This window comes from Anarhichas minor, unplaced genomic scaffold (assembly GCF_050575085.1).
Source record: "Anarhichas minor isolate MPS153535 unplaced genomic scaffold, ASM5057508v1 ptg000011l, whole genome shotgun sequence".
Lineage (NCBI taxonomy): Eukaryota > Metazoa > Chordata > Actinopteri > Perciformes > Anarhichadidae > Anarhichas > Anarhichas minor.
In genome coordinates this window covers 9,211,134-9,230,490 of record NW_027466457.1, presented here as the reverse complement: position 1 = coordinate 9,230,490, position 19,357 = coordinate 9,211,134, and the positions used below count along the sequence as shown (strand labels likewise).

The 19,357-nt window shown below is 40.9% G+C and overlaps 2 protein-coding genes across 6 annotated transcripts; one reads left to right on the top strand and one right to left on the bottom strand.

Moving 5' to 3' along the window:
* Window positions 1–1,096: 1,096 nt before the first annotated feature.
* Window positions 1,097–4,674, bottom strand: lmo2 (LIM domain only 2 (rhombotin-like 1)). The gene is made up of 3 exons (XM_076089293.1): window positions 4,007–4,674; window positions 2,819–3,034; window positions 1,097–2,297 (listed from the first exon to the last, which is right to left on the bottom strand). The coding sequence occupies exons 1-3, from the start codon at window positions 4,276–4,278 to the stop codon at window positions 2,072–2,074; spliced, it is 714 nt and encodes a 237-aa protein (XP_075945408.1). The 5' UTR covers window positions 4,279–4,674; the 3' UTR covers window positions 1,097–2,071.
* caprin1b (cell cycle associated protein 1b) lies at window positions 4,001–19,336 on the top strand. 5 transcript variants are annotated; one of them, XM_076089289.1, is made up of 18 exons: window positions 4,001–6,565; window positions 11,813–11,971; window positions 12,163–12,225; window positions 12,334–12,426; window positions 12,533–12,771; window positions 12,871–12,953; window positions 14,499–14,723; window positions 14,839–14,891; window positions 14,974–15,057; window positions 15,994–16,164; window positions 16,241–16,349; window positions 16,424–16,485; window positions 16,576–16,668; window positions 17,055–17,201; window positions 17,548–17,707; window positions 17,864–18,043; window positions 18,575–18,681; window positions 18,786–19,336. In XM_076089289.1, exons 2-18 carry the CDS (start codon window positions 11,813–11,815, stop codon window positions 18,870–18,872), a joined length of 2,115 nt encoding a protein of 704 aa, XP_075945404.1. In that variant the 5' UTR covers window positions 4,001–6,565; the 3' UTR covers window positions 18,873–19,336. The 5 variants fall into 5 exon arrangements, with proteins under 5 accessions (XP_075945404.1, XP_075945407.1, XP_075945406.1 ...); XM_076089292.1 differs by lacking the exon at window positions 4,001–6,565 and adding an exon at window positions 10,145–10,302 and having other exon boundaries at window positions 12,334–12,420; window positions 17,867–18,043; XM_076089291.1 differs by lacking the exon at window positions 4,001–6,565 and adding an exon at window positions 10,145–10,302 and having other exon boundaries at window positions 12,334–12,420.
* Window positions 19,337–19,357: the final 21 nt, after the last annotated feature.

The following is a 19,357-nucleotide window of genomic DNA, read 5'->3' as shown; positions in this document are numbered from 1 at the left end:
TTGCTTTACCCTCCTCTCCTCCTTTTCTCCTTTCTCTTTGTTGCAAATTGATTCCCTATTACATTCTTCACCCACTTTATAACGGCAGTAAAGGCTGATTCTCTCAGCCGCTAATACGGTGTGGTCAGGCGCCTTCGCTTCCAACCTCATACGCAATAGCAATTCATGGTTTCATTTATTGAATTTATGTCTGTAAAGATAACTGGGGATGGCAGGAGGTTGTGCGATGGCACTGCAGGAGCACGACTTGTGGCCAGCTCAGAGCGAGTTGACAGCTGGCAGACATGAAGAAGACAGCAGAAACACTGAGGGACACCAGCTTTGAAGACAGACAGCAATGAGGGAATGCAGAGACAGTGAATGTTACAGCCCAAAACATCATGACTTCATTAACATCAATTTCTTTTGTTTCTCTCTCTAGTATTCACTCTCTTCTTGCCCTGCCAGGAGAGTTTAATATGAGAAAATGCTGCATTCCATAATAGATTTGCAATAATTAACAGAATAATATTCAGCAGCTCTCACTGACCATGGCCAAAACTCATTCAAATATGAACGGTTGGAATTTATAGATCTTTTAGTGACCTCTTGTGGCTAAAACCCTCATTAAGAATAGAGGGCCACTTCATAAGAATCTACTGCTATTCCGTTAAAGCACACACGCAGTCTTTTCTACATACTCTTAAAGGCCATAGTTGTGTCCCACTTTCATATTCACTATTTGCATAAAGTAATATTTATAGTATTTTGTTGTTTTGCAGTTGGTGTACAAGAAGTCAACATATTTTACTTTCTACTGACAGGAAAGGATACAATGTGTGTGTCGTCTAAAGGCAATTATACTAGAACTTATCAATACAACCGGCTATTAAACATTCAAAATTAGATTTTGTTTTACAGCTCCTCCATTTCTTTTTTTACAACAGTGTCCCTTTAGAGCACACACAAAAATCAGGGTTGTTTTAGTTACATTGTGACTGAGTATATTTAAAATGTGCTATGTAGTATGCACAGCTTCTGTGTTATTATTCCTTTTAATGCCTGGATTTCAGGTTTATCTGTAACTCCCAGAAAGACACTCACGTCAAAGATTAACTGTGTTTCTCTAAATCGAAATTTATTTAATAGTAAATGTCCAAAAAGTCGTGGGTGCATGTCCAAAGAGGTGTAACAGTTACAAAAGACACACAGCTCCAAAGTCAGTAAAGTGAGTATTGCATGGAATCCCTCGATCACTAGAGGGCGCCACCAGTTCAACCTGGTAATACAGCACAATCATTCTGATCAGGATTTTTCGACATGGACTTTGTACTGCATCTATAACTTGAACATGTCGGAACATTTTTGGTAACAATTTACAGGTCTGTAAATTCCTAGTGAATTCTAATCTTTTGTAAATAATTCTGTTTTCCGATTAATTAACACTGTAATCTAGATGCAGTCAGTCGAGCAGGTTAGCTATACATCCAAACGGGAAATTTGTCCGCAGGCAAACATATAATTCAACATAAATGGAGAATTTAAGCTTCCAATAATGAATGAATATTTACTTGGATTTTAGATGGAGCAACTCCTTTAACGAAGCTTCTATTTTCAATATAATTAATACCAAGTCACATAGTTCTTCTCAGGAAATTACTAACCATAAAATAAAACCTTACTGAAGTTCTCATTGACAAACTTTGAACACACATTGAACAGATGACCTTGAAGTGATGAAACAGTGTTTGACTAAAAGAAACTTGACAAAGACTTTGCTAAAGATCTAAGATTCCAGTGTATAACAAACAACTATTATTGCATGTTTAAGTATTGCCAGTATTCAAGCTTTTTTTCTTCGCATTTAAGGATGAAGCCTATGATTAAAAGCTTTCTGTTATTGCTGGTGCAGTCTTCATTCGTCTCCAGCAGGGAGCAATGCAGAGATGCAGCCTCTCATTTCTGTGTTAAAATAATTTCATATGAATGTCAGATGCATTACAACGCCTGCAGGCTGCAAAACGTCTAGTTTATCAATGGTTCATTCCCTTTGAAGCCAGTGGGAAAAGGCAGGGTGACACTTTTCATTCTGCTAAACCATGTTGTTATTGTTGAGTTTGGTCCATTCAAAGATGTCCTGCTCGCACACAATGTCTGAGTTGATGAGCAGGTAGCGGTCACCCACGCAGAAGTGCTTCTGGCAGGCGGCACACTTGAAGCACTCCAGATGGTAAACCTTGTCCCGCACGCGCATCGTCATCTCAAATGCTCGAATCCTCTTCTCACAGGAAGCACATAGACCGTCCTGACCGAAAAGCCTGAATGGATGAGAAGATATCAGCATAATACTGAGACGTACATGGAAAACATGAAACTTTAAGGAATCTCTCGAGTCTCTATTTCCCCTGGCCTTGTACCTATTCTGGAATAACACCTGACCTCAGGATTTCTGTGATCCAGTTTGTGGTCGCTTGATTAAACACAATAGGCACAATATTAACAAAAATAATAAACATCTTAAACATTTTGACATACAGCAAGACCGGGTCACAGGATTAGGCTATAATGCAAAAAAATTCCACCGAAATTCTGCAATAGTGGGACTTTCAGGGGCCCTGCAGCTGTTGCCCACATTGCCTGGTTAGTAATCCAGCCTGGTCCCGACTCATAAACAACACATGCTCCCCAGCTTTAATAGTTTTTGACAACAACGGAGGCCTCAGGCACGCAGGAATAAGATATGTACCAGGCGTTTGGCTACACAGACGTTTACACGTATGTCTCGCTAACTAACAAAATGCTTCATTCAATCATGATGTTACGACACCATCGGACCAACCTGAGGTAGTCTCTCCGACACAACTTTCTTCCCAGCTTGTAGTAGAGCCGTCGGCCCACCTCCCCGAGTCGACAGCCGCACAGGTCGCAGCTCAGGCAGTCCTCGTGCCAGTACTGCTCGATGGCCTTTAGGAAGAATCTGTCACCAATGCTCTGCTGACACCCGCCGCACATCAGCAGAGACGGTGGCATCTGGAGGACCTCATCCACCGGCTCCCTGGATGAGAAAGTAGACTGATAAGAAAATCAAATGCACCAGAGATACACCAAATGATTGTTTCCTCAATTCATTTAATTACATGGAAACCTACATTATAATACGATTTCAAATCTTTGTTAATCTGGTAATATGTTCAGCTCGAAGCCCAAACTTCCAACATGATCTGGATTCGCCATTTATTAGTCCACTGATTTTCAACTGTCCATCCTAGGTAACTTGTAAATTTGCAGTTTGATGCTGTCCACCTGAGGGAGCCATTGGATACTGTTAATTACAGTACTGTAGCCACACATTTTCCCATTTTCTTTCCCAACAGGAAGCTTTCAGGTTGTTATAATCATCTTATTCATATGTTCTGTATCGGATTGTTCCAACTCTTCATTGAAACCATATGAAGGTTTGTGAAATACTCAAACCCAGGAACCCTTAAAGTTTTTGTTGCTACACCTTATGTAAATATTGTATATGTCTTGTGCATCATCTCAGGGCCTGACACATTTGGTATTCAATTATTCCACTATAATTTAAAGTACAGTTCTGTGTGTTTGAATAATGTTGTAAAGTTTGTTACTGATCAGGTAGTGGGAAGCATGCTTTTGAAGTGGAAATACCTCTTATAGGCCTTTATGCCTAAAACAATGTAGATAAAATAAACTGAAATAATTTTATTTCGATTTATTTAGCCTGCAGAGTTAAATATCCTAGCCTACCTTTAGGAATCTTGTTCTGGGAAACAATGAACTTTTTCCTGCCAAGAGCTATCTTTCCTCCCTCACATTTAACATTCTGCCCTTGGACATGAACGTGATATTTTTTTCTTGCTTATCAGCAGGAGATTCCTGACCTCCATGCTATCAGCCATATGCAGTTACTGTACGCGAGTCTGGCTGTCAGATAAGGCGTCCTTGTTTTTTTACCCTAACATATCAGAAATACATCTGCCAGTTTATACACCAATAAGCTACTCACTCATTTGCTTCCAGCGTATTCCTCTCTATAGTGGATGTCATGTCTAATGATGTCCAGCCGGATCCAGATAAGGTTTCAGGGGCTACCTGTGAAGCTGCCTGCGGGCACCCCGAAGCCACGACACGCTGCACCTGCTCCCACAGCCTCCGAGACGCCGGCTTGAGGCTTGTTGTGCGTTCAATTAATTGGCAATTGAGTCCCGTGGAAATGGCCGCAAGACAAGACAATTTCGCTCTAAGCAGCTCGCTGATGATGGAGGACACTGTCACCATTTCCTGAGGCAATAACCCGCGGTGACACTTTCATGTCTCTCAAGTATATTGTATCATCCTGCAGCGACTTTGCGGACCGTCCGTTCTTTAAATTAAAGCACCATCAATCCGATCCAAATGGACACTTGCGGGGATCTCCGAGTCCGTGGGTCTTTTTTTAAGTGAGCGGGCTGCAGACGCGCTCCTCCGTATGAAGCCACGGTCACCGTTATTGTGCGGCAGCAGCAGCATCGTGTTTAAATACGTCGGGCCCCCCTCTCCGTCTCTGCTTTCGTTTCCCTCTTCCTGCTCACGACTGTTTGACAATGGGGGGAAATCGGTCTTAAAGCGACAGCTAAACACTGAACACAGCCTGCTCTGTCAGCCGGGGAGTTTTAGGTCGTGACTGAGACTAATGAGGTCGTTACATGCTTTGCTTCACCAAAGTGCCGATAGGACAAAAGATAACGAGTGGAATGATATCATTAGTACATGCCTTGTGTAGTTTCTAGTCACAGTGCGTCTCATTACTTCCATTGTAGAACATATGTTACAAATATCCAGTACTACTTTATGATCTTAGGATTTGATCCTTTATAAAGGACTTAAGTTGTTAAGGACTGTATCAATGGTTAATAAGTCATTTACTATTGTTTTATAGATCAGTTATAAGCCATTAACTAGAACAACTTTTAGGTTAACAGGTTTTGAAAAATCTCTGGCTGGCGAGTCAATAGGTGGAAAGCACATTTACTCAAGAAGTACTTCAGTACAATTCTGAGGTAGTGGTACCTTGCTACTTTGTACTACTTTACTATATTTCAGAAGGAAATGTAAAATATTATATATATATATATTTTTCCTTCACTACTTGTATTTGAAAGTTACTATTAGTATTTTTTTACAAATAAATATATTGATTTTAGAAAACAAAACATATGATTAACTTCAAAAGGTGATGTATTGTGTAGCTGATTAGATGTATTCAGGTTGGAGTTGTGCAACACTGTGTTGGGATTTATAAAGGTCATCAATTTGTTACTTGTCCCACAACAAAACTAACAGGAAAGCCCCTGAAGTCCCCAACATCCTTAATATATTTAATAATGTTGCATAAGATAATAACTTTGAAGACAAAAGATTGAAGACATATCATCTTTCAACCTTGAAGGCTTATAATTGATGTCTGGTAAAGGTGATTCTATTGAGTACCTTTGATATTTTAAGGTAATCTTTCTGGTAATATGTATTTTTAGCCTACACTGTCTTTGTACTCTTTTTAATACAGTCATGTTTAGTCATGCATATTGTTTTAAAACTCTGACTGGTTTCAATCTCATCAGGGCGGAAATAGAAAAAATACCTGTTTTATTTGTACAACACACAAGAAATAAACATGTCATCACATCATGAAATGACCAGCAGATGCAGAGGAAACAGCAATCACATTACAAATGATATCACATATGGTGGAATAGCCTACAATGAAGAGGGTTGTTTATAAAGAAAAGGGTTTATCATCTGTTTCTTCATTAGGATCGTATACATACGTGTTTACACTTAAATATACCTAACATATCAAAAGTAAAAGTGCCCTTGTGCACAATCGGCAGTTGTCATGTTATGGGTTGTGTGGTTGAAGCAAGAACATTTAGAAAGTTTTGTATGTGAATGCATAATCTGCCATTTAACCAGTAGCTTTCAGATGAATGTAGTAAAAAATATTTCCCTCTGAGATGTAGTTGAGTGGTGGGAGAAAGTAAATAAAAAGGATATACTTAAAGTAGTATAGCTTGTATATACAGCTCTTGAGTAAATGGAGTTACTTTCCAGATCTCTTGAAATCTCTTGAAAATTCTTTACCCATATTACGGGTTTGTCTTCTTTACATCGCTCTTGGATCATAAGATAAACCTACAGACTTCAACTGCAGAAGACTAATGCTGAAATACCCCCAAAATAAGCTCTTTTGAAAGTCGTCTCTGTGAGAAATGAATGGAATGATCTTTCTACATAGTTGGTGTCCTCGCGGCCTTTCCTTTTTCAAACCAGAGCATGCTGTGGGCTCTTTCTCTTATCTGCTGCCAAAGCCTCGGGGCTGCCTGCAGGAGGGAGGGACACAAACAGCAGTTGGACTGGGCCAGGAGATAAAGCACCTCAACTCCAGAAACCAGTCAGCTCCTCAGCCAGATGCAACAGAGGAAGATTGCAGGCAAACTCTAAATTCAGCCTGAATGCACCCTTGGGCAGTTGTTGGACTGTGTAGGCTCACTGGATAGATACCAAACTGAGTGGGCCCAGGAGCAAGGTGAGCATGGCACTGTGTTCTGCCAGCTACACAGAAAGCAGAGCAGCTTGACAGAGATAAAACTCTGAATTATCACTAAATTGTCCTTCAAATGAAAAGTTTGCCCATTGCTAGGTTTTCACATAATGTCTATACAACAAAACAACTCGGTGCAAAAGCTATGATGGCTTCCGTCTTATAAATAAAAATGTCCACACTCTTAAAATCACCCCTTTAACTTCAAAGTAGCTGATAAAAACAATCTCACCACAAGGTCAGCAGCTGATCTGGAGCTCTCCATATCACACTGTTCCTCCACACAAAGAATTTGCACTAGTCATGGAAATGTAGCCCTTCAAGTATCCATGTTTTGTTAGCACTTTAAGGACATCTAATCCATGTTGGTTTACAAATTGAGATTTTAGGTTAATTCTTCAAAATCTCCCCCGTGTCTTTAGCATATTTTTAATCCTTGGCATCAGCAGGAATTTAAAATAAAGTTGAGTAGGTTTGTACAGTGTTTGTTTGCACAAAAGTCTTTGTAATTATGAACACAACTGATTGTCTGTGGAGTTCATCGGTACCATGATGTCTCAACCCTCCAAAATGTCGAGAAACAAGAGAAGAGAAAGTCAGTACTGACATGACACCCAAGTCATCCACTTCTTCCTGTGGGGTTGACTGAGAAAGCCCGGAGGATGTACAACTGGCATGCACAAATGAAGCTTTCCTGGGGGGTTGGTGCACTTTGTATCCCCCGCCCCCCACACACACACACCCTTGCATGATGGTACCCCTCTCATGGTTTCCCCGATAGACAGGTTGACTCCAGATGGTTCAGTAGGATAGGAGTAATACAGCTTACCATAAAAACTAGCTTGTTGTCATTAGGCGATAAAACCCTCATCTGTGTCTTTAGGCTTCCTAAATGTCACCAGAATGAGAGCGCAAGCTTCATGTCTAAATTTGAATTATTAAAATAATGATTGATTATAAATATAATGATTATGTAATAATGATTTGTAAATATTTAATAATTCATATTATGTCATGGCCAAAACAGGCAATCTTTCTTTCTGCTTTTATTACTATTGTGGAGTTTGGTGCGCAAACAGTTAAGAATGTAGACAACCTTTTGGGAAGTGGTGTCACTCATGTCCAGCTTCCTGTTTTGCCTGTTTGGTACTGAGAGCATTATGAAGTTGAAAGCAGTGTGGAATTCGAGGGGCAGCTGGAAAATGAGCGTCAGCACTAAGCAAACAGCTGAACTCTACAGCTATTTCTTCCATCATTCAGCAAATAATCTGAATTACTAAAAGTCGCAAGTACTCTACTAAATAGCAAAGTATAGCAAGGCTGATGCAGGATATACAACCATTATCCACCATCTTGCTGAATCATTAGAGATTCAAATAGATCTATTAATTAGTAATGGAACAAAGATGGTTATCCATACATCATGGACTATCTGGACACAAACTTGCAGGCCCATTTCCTGAAATAAAGGCATCGTGGATGTACTGTTGACGCTCTGATAGCACAAACTCTGGAACCGCAATAGCAAAGCTGACCGCTTCCTGCCTAATCTGAAGTGAAGAGATAATTGGCAACTGTTTCAAAGCCCTCCTCCTAAACGGTCACAGGTCTACTGAAGTGGAGATGTTTTATTGTTCACCGTTTCCACATGGGTTTAAATTACTGTGAGATTGATTGTAAGTTTTAAAATGTCAAGGTGTAAAGACCAGAGGTCAGACGAGGAAACACCCTGGAATACTTTTAGCAAATGGCTGGTGGACAGTGTTGTTGTTTGATTGAAATACAGCAGGCTGCGGAAATGAGTCACTCGTTGAAAGGGAGCATCGCTTACCCTCGGGATCCTCCCATTATCAGTATTATCCCTAAAAGAAAACACTTTCAGTGGAACAGTGCAATCAAAAAGCTGTGCTGCCATGTTAACTGCTTCCTGTATTTGGCAAAACAAAAGAAAGCTGGATTCACATTCTCCTGGTCAGTGTGCTCCCCTTAAAACCCTGATGAGGCAAAAACAGAAACATATAAATGCAGCCCCAAATATATTGGAAATGTTAAATACCAAAAAGTGTTCCCTTGTTTTCAGTATTTATTCCGTGTATGTAGAAGCAAGCAAATGTTTTGGTCTCTTAATAGTATATTTGTCAGTCAATTCATTAGAAAATGATTGTAAGTCTACATATTTCAGAGTCAGAGGATGCACATAAACTGAACATTTTCTCTAATCAATTTCACTGCATCATTTTTTGTTGTTGAACATACTGCTGAGCTTTACTGACACCTATTGGTTCAAGGTGGCAGTACAGATAGCAGCATTGGCACAATGTCTGGAACCAGCTATGTTCATTTGAGACTTTACATTGACTTAAGCGTTTGCACAGATAATTATATGATTATGAATTCACAAGATGAGAAATATTAGAATTGCATCTTTAAATTTCCTTTGTTTTTCGGGAGAGTTTGTCAACTTGGAGTCAGGACAACAGGGATGCATGAGATGCAGATGGATTTGTGGTTGTAAAACTGGCAGATTGATATTTCTTTGATATGTTCTAGATAACATATTAGAAAATACTGTACATCAAGATTTCAGCAACATATTTATGTGCACGTTCTCTCATACAGGTGTGCGAATTTAAACTAGCAACCTTGCGAGGATAATCTTTCAATAGTGAATTTTACATCCATCTGGATTAAGAACACATGGATACATTTCTCCATAAGGGGCAGACCACATGGGTAGCACAAGGCAAGGAGTGTTCATTAACTCTCCTGATGAACAAAAAGGTTAACTTGTTAATTTTTCTGGAAAAACAATTGTAACCAACCGTATAGATGATTTCTGAGCATAATTAAACTAAATATGAATATAGGTATTGTTTTATTCCAATTACAGATGTATTACATTTGTTTTACAAAATAATCCAGACAGGTCTGGCTGACTCAGAGTGACTCAAACAGCCCCTAGATCTTTCTGACACTTCATGCAGCGTATTTTATATTTCAAAATAACTTTTAGACTTGTTTGATGCAGTATTGTATTGCTGTGATTATTGTTGTTATTGTTAATTAATTGGAAATAGACTTTTGCCATACTGGTTGCAACTTTATACTTTGTAAAGCAGTTACTCAAATTGAACGTTGAACGTTGAACTTCCAACTGATGTGCAAAGGTTTATACAGTCATGTATTGTCTTGAGTAATGTGTGTAATTAGGCAGCTGTGAACCATGCCAGCACATGCTTACAGCGGGCTGGGACAGCTGCTGCAGAAAGAAATACTGTCTATGGCACAGAGAGATAGAATAGAATAGCCTAATCAAAAGCTAATGATTGTGCAGATTTTCTGCCAAGCGGCTGTTGACTTTTTTGCCTGATCACAAATAGCAGCTTCATAATGTTTAATTGCGGCAAAATTAGCCTGTAATTAAACAATCCATTACATATTTTCATATTATAGATGAACATATTGATATCAATAAACCTACGGTTTATCAGGGTTTGTTTTGGGTTTTTTTCTGTACAGGTATATCTTCAACAGCTGAAAACGGACCTTCGCCTTTATAAAGAGTTTCTCAGTCTTTCGCATCGTCTCATTTGTCGGTGAGGCCGGCGGGGCGGATCCCACACTAGAGTGAAAGAGAAAAATAAAACAACACAACAATAATAACAACTTGACCGTTTCGTACAATTCGCTAGCAAGCTCCCCTGTGGATACATACCATCAAGGTGGGTGAACCCGTAGTCGTGCTACCGAGATAACGCCGCTCATCGTCCGGCTGCTGGCTTAGCACGCGTCGCTGTAGCTACCAGACAACCAAGCTAGCAATGCGTGAAGATGCTACCTAAGTCAATGTGCTAACGGTTGTGCGGCAAGGGCCATTTTACTAAACCTCAGAGATAACAACAACGAACTGACCACACTGTTGGGGGGAATGTTAGCCACACAGCTGCTGTCGAAGACACAGCTTTGTGGCTGCAGTTGTAGTGAAAATATGGAGAAATAGATAATTGCGGGGTTAAAATCCGTCCTCTCCTCAGTTCACACACAGTTCAGACCAAAGTTAGCTAGTTTCCATGAATAAATGGGTTTTGAGGCTTAAGGGAGGTCGTAAGACTGGTGGACTTATTTAGTTATGAAGCTATATTTCATGTCTTTATATCGCTTACAGTTGTGCACCACCTGTAGTACAAAGCTACTACAGTTGTTACTTGCTGTTCTTCTTGTGCCATTAATTCCCACTTCAGCCGCTTCCACCACCTTCGTTATTCCGGTTATTACGACGTTTACTGTTAATACATGTGTAATCTCTTTGACATTTGATTCCGGTGACAGTCATCTTATCTGTCAATATATTCGTCGTGGCCCATTGTGTCATGCAATCTGATGTAGAAGTGATAACGTTAGTTCATAACACCACCAATAAACTGAAAGGACATCAACCAGCAACACATTTTATAAACAGTAGTAAAAGTTCTTGTTTAAGCAAAACGGCCAAAACATCTTTTTACAGGTTCCAGCTTCACTTGGTGGTTCGTCCATGTTTTTTTACTTTCTGTTTTGAAAAGACTGAACTCTTACCTTCAGATTTTGGACTATTTGTAAATTGGAAACAAAAAACATTTGAATATGTTGATTTGGGCTTTTGTAAACTATGATGGACGTTTTAAGAATACAATGATCCAACCTTATCTCCTGATATTGGTATCGATACCTCAACTCGGAGTAACTGCAGATAATAATTGCTAATCCAAATAGCTTTTGCTTTCTATTTCACACATTTAAAATCTGTATTCTTCGCTGCATAAAGTTGGTTGTTTTGAAGTACACATAACTGAGTTGTGCGCCTGCCGGAGCTGAATTAATGTAATGTAATGTAATGACATTGACAAAGAAACTGCATCGGCACTGATGCTGATCTGGAGTATTTGATTGGTGCATTTTCCACTATTATTGACCGTTTACAGACCAAGTGATTCATTATACTGAGAAAATAATCGACAGAATAATCTATATAGAAAGTAATTAGTTAGTCAGCCGTTGCCTTAATCTCAAGATATCCTCCACAATAGTCGTCATGTAGCATTTAGTGACTTAAAAGGCGGTTCAACCATAGTTTTGACTTGTTCAAGTCATTCAACAATTAATCCTTTGTTTTTTTATGTATATAATATCTATATGTGGAGGCCTCTTTTTATTACCACTAGAAGTTAACCATTCACACTTTATCATTTCCAGATGCCCTCAGCGATGAATGCAAATAGGATGGTGCAGTCTGCCAGCCCAGATGTGGGATCCGCTCCAGGGTCAACGGGAAATTTTGGCGGACAGCCCGAAGTTATGAAGCAAGTGCTGTGTGTCCTCGACAAGAAGGTCCGCAACATGGAGAAGAAAAAGGTGAGTTCAGTCCAGAGCCATTTGTTTCCAGATCCTTCCTGATAACGACATTCCTACGTCTCTGTTGTGTACAGTATGAGGCGTGACGGGTGTCCCACGCAGAAGCAATCCATAGCTGAAGGGCCTTAAAAAATGTAATTGGTCTCTATTTTTAAGATGCATTAACATTTAGAACATGTATTCTATTACAGAGTAAACTGGATGACTATCAAGTCAGGAAGGATAAAGGGGAGCGTCTCAATCAGGACCAGCTGGTGGGTGCATTGAAGCCTTCATCATTTTGTTCATAAGAACAAATCATCCTGTAATTCTTTAAGCGTTTTATAACCTAGTAATGTGTCATGTTCCTTTTGTCTTTCTAGGATGCACTCACCAAATTCCAGGAAATCACATATAACTTGGAATTTGGCCGCGAGTTGCAGAAGACGTTCATCACACTGGGACAAGATGTAAGGGTGACTGTTTTTTTTTGTTTTTGTGTGAAAATGTTCCCTCAGGAGTGTTTTCCACCCTGACTTTTAGTAACTTGACTTTATTGTGGCTCATGTATATTATCACTAGATCCAGAAGATGGTGAAGAAGTCCGCACGGCGGGAGCAGCTGCAGCGGGAGGAGGCAGAGCAAAGGAGGCTGAAGACAATTCTGGAGCTGCAGTTCCTTCTGGACCGGCTGGGAGAGGACAATGTGCGGCAGGACCTGAAGCAGGGAGTCGGCGGCTCACCACCGCTGACGGACGCAGACCTTGCAGCTTTTGATGAGTTCTACAAGCTAGTGGGGCCAGACCGTGACCGAAACGTCAGGTAGGTCGGAGACGTTGTTACCTGGGTGAGGTTGAGATGCAAAAGACTTGATTTAGTTTTTAACAAGAGGATCCGTTCAACTTATCTCTACACGTGCAGGTTGGTCGACCAGTATGAAGAAGCATCTGTGCACCTCTGGGACCTGCTGGAGGGGAAGGACAAGGCCGTGCTCGGGACAACATGTAAGTGAAATTGAATTAGGAGACTACGAATGATTGCGAGCAGTAGAGCTCAATATGTTGTCAATGATTGCTTTCGTTTATTATTTTCAGCACACACTGCAGTAATTTGGCAGAAAACTAATTGGCAACCGTTTTGATAATCAGTTAATCATTTAGGGGAATTTTTGAGAAAGATTTTTAGGTTTTAAACAAAAAAAGTGTTGTCAAATGATCTAAACATAACCTTCTAGTCATAAGGCACTGCAGGCCACTAACCAGTCTTAATATGTCAATGTAGCATGTGCATTGTATTTTGTTAATGCAGCTTGTGCGCAGTGTTGTGATGTGAAAAACCGGGGCTCGGGGATATGGGCGTACTGCATTCTCAGCGATCCGGCCTCAGGACTCGCAGTGCTGCATTCTGCTTGGGGGGGCTGAGCGCTGTGGACTTACCCTGACTCAGCAGCGGGGCAGGGTGCCAGTGGCCCTGCCGCCTGTGGCTCCACTGGTCAGATCTCTGGAGCCACTTTAGGATACTGGTGAGCCAGTTTGCTTTAGTAACACCGGCCAACACATTCACCTCAGAAAGGAGGTCTCACTTGGGGACTCAGGGTGATATTTATTCAGGCAGCAGACTTCTTGGCCTGACGCCTGAGGCAGTAAAGGAAATAACACTGACCTGCTTACTAAAGCCTGAGCGAGCAGGCTCTTCTAGTACTTTCTAGTGAATCGCAAGTCACGATTGTTATAGCATCATATTTATTATCTGGCCAGTCAACAGTTTAGGACATTTTAGCCCATTGGATTTCCTAAAATCATAGATTTATGTTCATGCTGCCGTAGTTTTTAGGTTATTATCAGCGGTGCCGGCCAAAAAGAGTGCAGTGCAGAGAGGCGGCGATTAGCTATCCAGACAAGCAAAACAGAGAGACTTGTTTGCACTAAAATGCCGATCTATGTAAACAAAGCACAGAGAAGCTCTGATTTATACTATACCTTTACATTGCAATTAGTTGTTTGCTTCTATATTAATACTCTGTATCCTGTACATAGAACCTTTAAGCTTTGATTATTGCTTTTGCTGATTTCATTTGAAGTACTGAATTATATAGATGATTATGGAGATTTGAAACAAAGTTTTCAGAGGCCTCAAAGTGGATATTTTATTTTGTTTTCTGTCATGCTCACAATGTTGAGTTTGGGACAAAAAAACACTCTATTTAGCTTTGATTGCTGCATTGTGAAGTCCGGCTGCTCGCTGAACTTAAATGATCGTGTGCCTTCAGTCACATCGCCTGCTGATGTGGTGGTTCACCTTTACACTGTGATCTGTAGGCTTTTAGCTTTTTTATTTAGTTTTTTAACCTGTTTTTACTGCTGAATCAGTTTGACATCCTGGATATTTACCCTTGTGTCTGCTACTCTCTGAAATAGTTTTACATTGTTTTCCAAATATTGGATATTTCTTCAGGGAGAGCTGTTAGTGACAGTGTGGGCTCCACAGATTGTTGTGATTTGTATGGATTGCTTTTGATTTAATTGCTCACTATATTCTTCCTCTCCTAGACAAGGCACTGAGAGAGACTTTGGACCAGGTTCTGCTGAGTGGGTACTTTGACCGGGTTCCATCTCACCAAAACGGAGTGTGTGAGGAGGAGGAGGAGGAGGAGGAGGAAGAGCCAGCCTCAGCGGTGGCGGCGGCTGTGACAGCAGCAGCAGCAGCAGCATCAGCCCCCGCTGTAGCAGCTGAATCGTCAGAAGCAGAAGAGCAAAGTCAGACTGCTGATCCAGGTCCTGATCGCTCTCCGAAGTCATGACATTAAACTCACTGTTTTTTTAAATGCTCATGTAATGAAGCCGTAACATTATCGGCTCTGCATTCTCTAAATAGTTTTTCTCTTTACAGAAACTGAAATAATTGAGGAGTTCACAGATTCCATTGCGGTGGAAACAACAGAGGTGAGATTAATTTTCCTCCTTCCAGTAAAGTCTTGGGGCTGATATTATCTTTGTGCTGATTTTTTTATTTTGTTCCCTCCAGTTTATAAACCGACAGTTCATTCCAGACGGCCCGTACAGCGGCAGTGAGAAGGAGCAGGGCGATGAGTGGACCACGGAAACAGAGGTACGCTGCAGGGATGTTGGTTTTCTGGGATTTTTACTTTTTTACTTTTTTCCTCTCTTGTGTTGATGAATATTTTTCCTGCTGTAGATGCAGCCACAACAATAGAAACTAAATGTTTCATTAAACAACTAAATACTCTTGACTCAAATAAGCAATGTGGCTGCTGCTGTTATCACGTGACATCTGCCTTTTCATGTTGAAACTGGTTATGTGATGTTCAGATTAGATGCATTCATCAGTGAAAGAAGAGACGCAGGCTAGAAAGTAATTTTCAGATGTTTTATCCATTTGGCCGGTTTTGTTAGTCGTAATCAGATCTGTAGAATCCTGCAGGTGATTGTTGTGTCCCGTGATTATAAGGGAGCTAACTATAGGTGACGTAGTCATGAACATTTGTTGGCAACCGTGACACAATACCTGGTCAATATTTAAATGGATCTCCTTTATCACTCGCTTAAGCTCGGGGACACTACGGCACTAACTAGGCGCCCACTGTGCAAATACTGATAACAGCAAATAACTTAATCAAGAAAAATAATAGATTCATTTGGACTATTACTATGTCTCAGGATTTGAGACAAAGAGCCATTTAGCTCTAAATGCTTTTATTTTTTACAGGATATTCAATCTTTCAACCTTTATTTCATTATAATACATTTCTTGCTCCAAATACTTATAGCCTTAATACAGTCCCTGTAAAGTAAGAAGTCAAAGTATGTGTATGAATATTTGATATGAGACATGAGTTTAGAATATTTTGTTGTACAGCCCCCGGCGTTTGAGAGAATGCTTTAAACAACATGTTGAGCATAAACACCTTTGTGCATGCTCGTAGCTCGTTAGCAACTAGCATCCAAAAAGCTTCATACCAGTTTTCAATTACACCTCGTCATGTATGTTCCTTATTCACCTGTTCTGCCCGTCTTCCGCTCTCAGGCAGTCGGTGCCATGCAGCAGCAGCAGCAGCAGCCTGCGGCTTCACCTGTTGCTCTGGAGACCCACCCCTTGAACTTGGTGTCTCCTGTGCCGACCTCTGACCCCATAGTCAGGAAGCAGGTGGTGCAGGACTTAATGGAACAGATGCAGGGAACGTACAACTTCATGCAGGTGGGAACTCTGTGCTAGTAACGACTGTTTACTGTAGATAATTAAGCACTGTTGCTCATCACATCTCTGCTCTCAGGACTCTATGCTGGAGTTTGACGGACAGCCCATCGATCCTGCCATTGTCTCAGCACAGCCGATGAAACCTGCTCAGAACATGGACTTACCACAGATGGTGTGTCCTCCAGGTATGTTCTACAAAGGGAAATTTAGTTCTGATGTGTTGTGTTAACGTCATACTACATCATACTGATCTTCTTAGTTCACCCAGAGTCCCGGCTATCGCAACCCAACACTGTTCCTGTCCAAGCTGAGCCCACACAAGTAAGCAATCAATCGTGAATGGACAACACTGATTGTGTGGTTAAAGACATTTTGAGAGAGAATATGTTTAATTTCTACCTTTGTTTTCAGGTTCCTATCGTCTCCCCAACTCCGCCCCCCATATATCAGACCTCACACACGCCAGATCCTCGACCCTCAACAGAAACTATCGACCCCATCCAGGTAAACATGCTGCTCTGTGAAAGAGTCTCTTTGTGTGAAAAAGTGTCTAACTTGACATTTTTATTTGGGCAAAGGTCTTATTTAACATTCATATTTTTAAATACGAACAGAGACAGTATTTAGCAGACTAAACATACTGGAATCAGCCTGTAGAATGCCCAACTTATGCAAGTATTTTATTTAAGGTTGCTGAATTATTTAAATAGTCGGGGAAAATACCAAGGACATGACCTCAGTTAACAACATAAATCATATCTTCATCTCATCTCTTAATCCTGCCAAGAAAATGTAAAGAAATGGAATTTAATAGTGAAACTGCACTTAAATAATAAATGACGTTGAGAAATGTTTCGGCCTGCTGAACTTGTGTGGTCCCTGTTCGACAGACCTCCATGTCCTTGTCGTCGGAGCAGCCTCCGCCCTCTGCAGCTCACCCGCCCGTCTCTCAAACGCAAGTTTTCCAGCCTGTGTCCAAAGCTCCACACGGCAGCGGCATCAACGTCAACGCAGCACCATTCCAGTCAATGCAGACAGTAAGAAACTCGTAACATTACTGAAGAATTGCCCACGTTGTCAAATAATATATATATATTAAAAGCATTTAATGTGAATATTTGACATGTCGTGCAGTTAAAAAAGGTCTCTGCAGGACTTCGTGCACCACTGTCTGTGGAATTTAAATAGAAAATCACCAGTGACTGCCAGTAGGAATTGCTTGTGGAGTCCTTAAGTGCCCTCTCATCATATTGCAGTTGTATGGGTTTGTAGTGAAGCGGCTATGTCCAGGAAATAATGAGTAACGGCCTTAACTCCTAATGCGCCCGTGACCTTTCCTCTGGTTTTGGCTTCACCACAATGTGGCCCTTGTTCTCCTCTCAGGTGTTCAACCTCAATGCCCCGGTCCCACCAGCTAATGAGACGGAGGCTTTGAACCAGGCCAGCCAATACCAGGACAGCTACAACCAAGCCTTCAGCAGCCCGCCGCAGCCGCAGCTTCCTGTGGAGGAGGCCGAGATGCAGTCAGAACAACTGCAATCTGGTGGGCTGATTTTAAGCTTTCTTCATTATTTACTTGCTGGATTGATTGTGCCAGATTTACCTTCCTGCCTTTATGTAAATACAGTGTGTTCAGCTTTGACTGAAGGTTGACTTGCATCTGTTCTGGGGCAAACCAACTCTGTTTTGTTTTTTTTAGTAGTTGGTGCCTTCCATTCCCAAGACCAGTCAGGAGGCCATCAGCAGCCTCCCCAGCAGGGCCCAGGCTTCGTCAGGCAGGGTCAGTCCTTCTACAACAGCAGAGGCATGTCTCGCGGTGGACCTCGCAATGCCAGAGGCATGATCAACGGCTACAGAGGCTCATCCAATGGATTCAGAGGTGAGCTCACAACCACGTTGCAACCTCTGATGCTGAAAAATGAAGCCAACGCCAAAGTGCCATAAACTGCTGTTCCTGGAATGGCCACTTGGAACGGCTCCAAAAGCGAGTTGTTATTGTTGTGCAGGTTTTTTGTTTTGTTTTTACCACCTTTTGAGGTACGATGAGGGGGAACACATGAGAAGAATCTTTACACCTTTTAAACTATTAAATGTTATTGTTTTGCATTTAATGATACATATTACAGTGCTCTTAAAAAAAAGAAACATGAAGTGAATTTAATTCCTCTGTGTGTATTTAACCTAATGCTGCTGTTGTCTTTAAGTTCATTTTAAGACATTCTGATTAATTTAGAATATTTTTATATGTTTTTGTGGAGTTGATACTCAGCAGTGACTTACATTAAAGTGACACATGTGCTTGTTGTCATGTAAAATTGCATGCATGTCTGAAAGGGGCTAAAGAGCCAGAGTTTGTTTTATTGTTGATCTCAAGAGAAGCATTTTAAGTGTTAAACTCTTCCTATTTTAGGTGGCTACGATGGTTATCGCCCTCCTTTCGCCAACGCTCCAAACTCTGGTTATGGACAGACTCAGTTCAACACACCTCGGGATTACTCAAACGGGAATTATCAGAGGGTATGAAAGAGCTATTCAGACCTCACACTGGATGTGTTAATGGCATCTTTGCTGTCTCTAGGAGTAGTTTCTAAAATGTCTTTTCCCCCCTTCTGTTGCTCAAGGATGGTTACCAACCAAACTACAAACGCGGAGCTGGTCAGGGACCCAGAGGAGTGTCGAGAGGCAGCACTCAGGCGATACGATCCTGAAAAGGCCTTTCATAATGACTGTGACTGATTAACTTGCACCACACTGAGAATTCAAGATTGCATTTGCCCAAGCTCACTCATGTTCTCTCTTTTTTTTAATTCTTCATCAGTGGTATTTTTCCTGTCTCTTTAAATCAAAGTAATGCCTGCTTTGATATTTGGAAATATTAAAACATTTAAAGTCTGAAACACAAGCTGAGTTGTAAATCCAATCATCGATTTACATAAAACCACGTGTTAACAATATTCCTGTAAACTTGAAAGATTTCATAAGTTATTTTTTGTATAAAAAAATGCACCTGCCACTGCTGGTCCAACCCTTGGGAGTTTATTCCCCTTCTCGGTTCTTTTTCTGTCATTTTGGTTCTAAAAAAAAAAGAAAGCTTTTTATGTTCAATGAGCTCCCGTTTCCTTGTTTGTAAATTGATGTTGCTTCAAGAGTTTCAATAAAGTTGTGTTGCATACCCCATGCTTCAGCCTCAGCT